Source organism: Akebia trifoliata, chromosome 12 (genome assembly GCF_017979445.1).
Source record: "Akebia trifoliata isolate Shusen 1 chromosome 12, ASM1797944v1, whole genome shotgun sequence".
In the NCBI taxonomy this organism is placed as follows: Eukaryota; Viridiplantae; Streptophyta; class Magnoliopsida; order Ranunculales; family Lardizabalaceae; genus Akebia; species Akebia trifoliata.
In genome coordinates this window covers 29,351,949-29,358,589 of record NC_141386.1, presented here as the reverse complement: position 1 = coordinate 29,358,589, position 6,641 = coordinate 29,351,949, and the positions used below count along the sequence as shown (strand labels likewise).

At 34.9% G+C, this 6,641-nt stretch overlaps 1 protein-coding gene across 1 annotated transcript; it reads left to right on the top strand.

The window, feature by feature from the left end:
* The first annotated feature begins 4,005 nt into the window (after window positions 1–4,005).
* On the top strand, window positions 4,006–5,938 carry LOC147389347 (uncharacterized). Its single transcript, XM_086419604.1, has one exon. It carries the CDS (start codon window positions 4,245–4,247, stop codon window positions 5,883–5,885), a length of 1,641 nt encoding a protein of 546 aa, XP_086275730.1. The 5' UTR covers window positions 4,006–4,244; the 3' UTR covers window positions 5,886–5,938.
* Window positions 5,939–6,641: the final 703 nt, after the last annotated feature.

Below are 6,641 nucleotides of genomic sequence, written 5' to 3'. Positions count from 1 at the left end.
TACATTGAAAAAATGTTTGGCTCTCTTTAAGACCTCCAAACGCCACCCTATATATATATATATATAGGGTCCCGTTCAGCAACAAACATTTTGGCAAAACATTTTTCAAAACATGGGTTAGAGGTTTTGGAATGTGCTGATTTTTGGTGAGGATGGTCTCTACAGTGAGGAGATCATCCTCACCAAAAATCAGCCCATTCCAAAACTTCTAGCCCCAATTTACAAGTTGAAAAATCGTGGACCATCCATTTCTTGTAAATCATTTTTGATGGGGTTAGAAGTTTTGGAATGGGCTGATTTTTGGTGATGATGATCTTCTCACCGTAGAGATCATCCTCACCAAAAATCAGCCCATTCCAAAACCTCTAACCCATGTTTTGAAAAATGTTTTGCCAAAATGTTTGTTGCTGAACATTTCCCATATATATATAACCATCTTAGTCTTACATTTAAAGATGACTATAAAATTAGCTTATTTTAAAATAGGCATAATGTATTTTTTGTTATGCTTTTCCTCGATATACAAATGAAAAACATCTATGATGTCTATCGACTTTCAAGTCAAGATGTGCGATATGAGGTCCAATCTTGAGGTCACTCCAACACGATTCTACTAGAATGTATGGAATTGTAGGCATAATGTATTAATGAAGCATCTTATGCTTGCGTTAGGTGTTAGTTCATCACAAACGTATTGTTAGATTTACGATACATATCTGCTACACGTAGCGGATATAATCCAATTGCCGGAGTCAATGTCACCATTAATGTTGTTAGTCACCAAACATAACTAAGCAAAATTTTCATCCACATTGACACTATAAAAATAATCACGATGTTTTCATGTTTTAGAACCCTAGGATCTAGGGTGGATTAACATTGGGGGCAATTGCCCTCACAAGAATTTTCGAACTATAAAGATTAACGAGCTATTGAGATAGATAATAATGACGGATTAAAAAAAAATTCATCGTTATTTCCCCCACACAAAAATTTCCCAATCTTATTTGCCCCTACCAAAAAAAAAATTCACTCTTAACTGCCCTCAAGTGAACAAAATCCTGGCTCCTCCCCTACCTAGGATACCTGACAAAAACCCAAAAAGCTATTATAGAGCAATGAATAATAAGAAAGACGAGCGTCAAGAGAATTTTTTTGTGTATTTTTTTATGAGTCGTGATTTTTTAATGCCCTCTCTGACACACGTCCTTGACGTGGCATGGGTTAGAATCATATATTTTCCCCTCAGGATACACAAATGTATATCCCCAAAATATGTAAAATTGTGTATCTCAAGGAAAATAATCTATGGTCTAACACATGCCACATCACGGTATGTGTATCAAAGGGGGCATCAAAAAATCATTAAAAAATCATTATTCTTTTTCTTTTTATATGTCTGCAACCCATTTTATTTTTATTTTTTCCAAGAGATTGAATTAATTATTGCACATTTCTAATGCAACAACTTTTGATGTCACTAGGACTCTAACTGCCCATTAGAGTAGTCTTAGTCGATGTGCTCTACTATAATGGACATAGACTATCCCCCCATCAAATCAATTTATATATTTGACTAACCCAAGTCAAGTTGACTCTTCAGGCATCCAATCCAAGTCAAGTTTTTAAGTTTTAAAGCATAAGTTGAAACCATTTTTGGTTATTTTAAAACTTTGGATGTTGTAATGGAGTTTTTTTTTTTTTTTTTTTTTTTTAGAGTTTGGCAAGGTGGGGGATAAACCCTAAAATCGTCCAATCCTCTTTTACTAGTCTTATATTATATTATATTATATTTTATATTGTATCTATCCATGAGAGGCTGCGTGGTCCTCAAGAGCATCTAACATTTCTTGACAAAATATAATGTTGAAGAATGTACGAGTGAGTGTGTATAAAATAAATAGCGGAAAAGCGAAGATAAGCGTTCTCTTCAAGCACCCCAATTTTCCATGACTCACAAAGAAAGCGTGGGCACCCCAAAAAGATAAAAAGAATCCCGACCGCATCCACGCAACCTGATTCCTCTTGTCTTTCCCAACAATTCTAATTGCATCTTTTGATTTTATTCCTTTTTCACAAATTCTACTAAAATAGACAAAAACGTTTAATGATCTACTTATCATTTTTTTTTTTTTTTTAATATAAAGATGAAGAAAATAATTAGTTGTGAGAATCATTTATTTAAGAGTCGTGATAATATGACTCGCTAGGTGGCATACTCAATCAAATCCTTGACATGGACAAGTTCGAAAACCATAGATTTATTCACCTTAGGATACACTTTTATTTAATGGGGAAGTGTAATCGTGTATCTTGAGGCATGCAGATCTACGATTCTCAAACTTGTCATGTCAAGAAGTCGATTGAATATGCCACTAGACGAGTCATATTATCAGGACTTTTTATTAAAATCCATCAACTCTCAACCCTAAACTCAACCAACCCATCTCAGATTAGAAACTTAACTGAATTATTTAGCTATACATAATAGTTTTGTGGAGAATGAAAAATAAGTATTTTATTTATTAAAAAAATAATATTTTAAAATATTTATAAAATACTTTGTTTTTATTTGACTCATGAGTTCAATTGAGTTTTACTAAAAAAAAATTATGACATTTTAAAGAAAAAATGAATAAGAAAATTAGTTGTTATAAGGATGCACAACCTTCAAGAAACGTAGATTCGTTGATTGTAAATAGAACGCAAAAAGCTTTTTGGAAATGGATTTTAGAACCACCACCAAAAGTTTTAAGAAATTCAAGAACACCTAACAATTATAATCATAAAACAATAATGAATAGAGAAAAATATGCATTTAAATCATGACTATACATACGGTGCCTCCAGACGAGATATGACCCAAAATGTCGGACATATCTCGCCCGGTCCATCGAGATAACTTGTATCTCCTAGACAAGATATAAAATTTCTTAGACATCCCTTGGGAATATCCTTCCATATCCCTCCATGTTCCGATGAATATTCGAGATACTGAAGTCATTCGCCACCTGACCTCAATTAACATTGGAAGACTAATAAAAATGACCTAAATACCTCCTTCTTCAACTTCTAGAGATTGAAGACAAGGACATTTAGTTCATTTTCGGTTAGTCTTACAAAGTAGAACAAGGTCAAGTGTTATATCATGACTTTGAAAACTTGGGTATCCCAAATATTTCTCAAAATGAGTAGGTATGTCCAAATACAATAAAAATGGTTATTTTTAGACATACTCCTCCGATGAATATTTTAGATACCCGTGTGCTTTCAAACTGATTATACTCCCTTTGACCTGGATTTTCTCTGACATAGTAATGAAAATGAACTAATTGCCCCCCATCGTCAATTTTTTAGCCAAAACCTTTGATTTTTTTTCTTCCTAAAATAATTAGTTTCAACAGTGCTATTTTATTTACTTTAATCTTCAAGCTTTAAGGATAGAAAAAATAATGGAATTGTAGAGAAATAAAAGATTAGGATGAATTAAAGATCCCAAAATTTTGTGTAGAAAAAATAATGAAGGATTTTCTATTAGGGATTAAGACCAGGTTGAAAATGATGGATTGAAGATGAAGTTGAGTAGATTATAGTAATTTACCTTAGATTGATAAAGTTCGCAAATGAGGGTATATAGGTCATTTTGTATTTATTTACAAAAGAGGACTAAGATCAAGGGGCATGTCATCAATTTGAAAACATAGGAGTCTCTCAAATATTCACTCAAAAACATGAAGGGGTATATGCCTAAATAAACCAAAAGAAAATACAATTAAGATTCTTTGAAGTATGAAGTAAACCAAGTTGTGGTTTTAATATGAGAGATGCTATTGCAAACCAACTTTTACAAATACCACACCAATTCTAATGTAACTTGTACTTAGTTGGTGTGGCGTTAGCAAAAAAGTTGATGTGGAAATAGTAACTCTCTTTAATATTCCTTGAAGTAAAATCAAATCGTGGTTTCAAAGCTACTATTTGTGATGTATTTATAAGATTGATCATTTTTTGTTCAAAAAGTAGAAGAAAAAGAGAACAAAAGCAAACTTGAAATCTGCTCTCCTCTCTTCCCAATCTTTCTCCTTTTCTTTTTCTCTGCTTTTCCTTAGTCCCTAAGGCTTCCTTCTTCTTCTCCTTCTTCACCTTCTTTGTTTCCTCATTAATTCTTCTCTGCAACTCAAACAAAATTCACAAAACAAAAAAAAAAAAAAAAAAAAAAACAGAAATCCTCTCTGTTTTCTTCAATGGCTGATACTGACTCTTCTCATCTCCAACGGCTAGTTTCAGATACAGATTTTCAAATCCCACAAAACCAATCAAACCCAATTAAATTATACTCACATTTTCTCTATAAATCTGCTCTTGTTGCTTTTCTTGTTCTTCTTCCACTTTTCCCTTCTCAAGCCCCTGATTTCTTCAACAAAACTCTACTCACCAGAGGTTGGGAACTAATTCATCTTCTCTTCGTCGGTATCGCTGTCTCTTACGGCTTATTTAGTCGAAGAAATGATGAATCAGAGAAGGAAAACCAATCGAAACTCGATAACACTCAAACTTATGTGTCCAGAATTCTTCAGGTTTCGTCGATTTTCGATGATGAGATCGAAAGCCCATTTGGGTTCGAAGATAATAACAAGATTCAAACGTGGAATTCGAATTACTTTCGTGGTGATCCAATGGTTGTAGTTGCAAAAGAGAACTCTGTTATCGATGAAGAGAGTAAAAACCCCCTGTTTTTGCCTCTTAGGAGCTTGAGATCTAGAGTTTCAGATTCAAATGCTCTTGAATCCATTAATGAGCCCGTCAAATCATCGGGTTTGCTTAGTCGGTCTAGTTCGGGTAAAAGTAATTTTTCTTCTAGTAGTTTTAGAAAAACTCGAAATGAAGAAATTGCAAGTTTGGATCAAATTGCATTGGAGGAGAAATTGAATGAAAGTGTTGTTCTTCCATCTCCGATTCCTTGGCGATCGAGATCAGGAAGGATGGAGATGAAGGAAGAAATCGGTGGAGGTGTTAGTCCTCCTCTGTATTCTCTTCCTCCCTCAGCTGAGGAATCTGAATTTGTTCGACCTGAATCTCGTAATTTTCAGCCTTTGTCATCTAAGCCCAATTCGGCATCTCCTTCGCCGAAAAAGCTCTCTCCTTCACCTTCTCTTTCGCCCGAAATGAGAGCAAAGAAGGTTGAAGATTTGGGTAGGAAGAAAAGCTTTCACAAGGCTTCACCACCGCCGCCGCCACCACCACCACCACCATTCTTTAATACTAAATCTCCATCTATTGCATCGAAGACTCCCCCAATTACCGATGCAAAGAGAAGTTTCAAAAATGACTTGAAGGATCTTAGTAGGAACAATGGACGAGACTCGGGGATGGATTACTTGAATTCGGATGATCGGTCAAGAACCCATATTGAAGGTCCATCAATGGGGAAATCGATCCGAATGAATAAAACGAGCAAATCAATTGTAGAAACGAAGAAAGTCAGAGAAATTGGTGACGATCAAATGGAAGAAAGAGGAAGGCAGATGGGAGGATTCGATCAGCCATTGATTGATACTGACAAATTGAGTCGTGAGATTCCCCGCCCTACATCAAAACCATCATTCTCCAAATATCAGAAGGAAGAGAAGAAAGAATTTGCCAAGAAGGTTATATTGGAATCCGAAGAAGATGACTTTGATAGTGAAGATGAAAGTATTGAAGAAAGCTCGGACTTTGAAGAAACTATCTCGAACAATGTGAGCGATGCAGGTCCCGATCCTTACGAGGTTGATAAGAAAGCCGATGAATTCATAGCTAAGTTTAGGGAGCAGATCAGACTTCAGAGAATAGAATCGATCAAGAAATCGAGTGGGCAGCACAACCGTAGAAACTCTTCGAGGTAAACTCGAAGTTCCTTTTACTTCCATAATATTCAAATAAGATGGATTTGAAGTTGGTGTTCTCTTCTCTTTATTTTCATTTTATTTTGGTTTTCTTTTATGCTTGTAATTTCACTGGGGCATCAAAGGTTTTTTTCAAATTTAATTATAGTGTTGGTATGCCTAGATCTTCATGGTTTACAGTTTGTAACCATAAATTAGATTGGAGAATTGTTGGTTCTTCATTTTGTTGGTATAGGCATACTCATGCCCTTTAATCTTGTGCATACTTGTACTTGAAAGAAACATCTTTTGCAAGAAAAAGAAAAAAAAAGAGTTGGTTTACTTGTGTAAATTTATGATTGAATCCATTGGAATTGAATGCTCTTTTGTTTCTTTATTAGTTGGATGTGGTTGTGTTGGTGAATTTATAGGGCCTCATCATATAGAATTCTTTCTTGATCATGGTTTTAAAACTTGTTTTAACGTCTCATCCGTGTCCGAGCCCGAGTCGTCTTGGACGAGTTTTCCGATACGTTTGAGACGGCTCATTCAACAATGAGAAAAAATGAACTTGGGTTTTAAATTTCATCCGATACATTGACTTGTCCTTCTGTCTCGTTGCTAGGCTATACTAAGACAACTTGTGCGATACGCCTCGGTCTTGGATGAGTTTTTCATCTTCAACTTATCCTTATCTTGTTCTTGAGGTTTGAAGGGTGAAGGAGATAGAATCTTGAGGTTGAAGATGAGAGTACAATTATTAATCCTAGAGATTGA

Coding starts and splice junctions, on each gene's coding strand:
- LOC147389347 (XM_086419604.1), top strand. CDS start 4,245: ATGGCTGATACTGACTCTTCTCATCTCCAACGGCTAGTTTCAGATACA.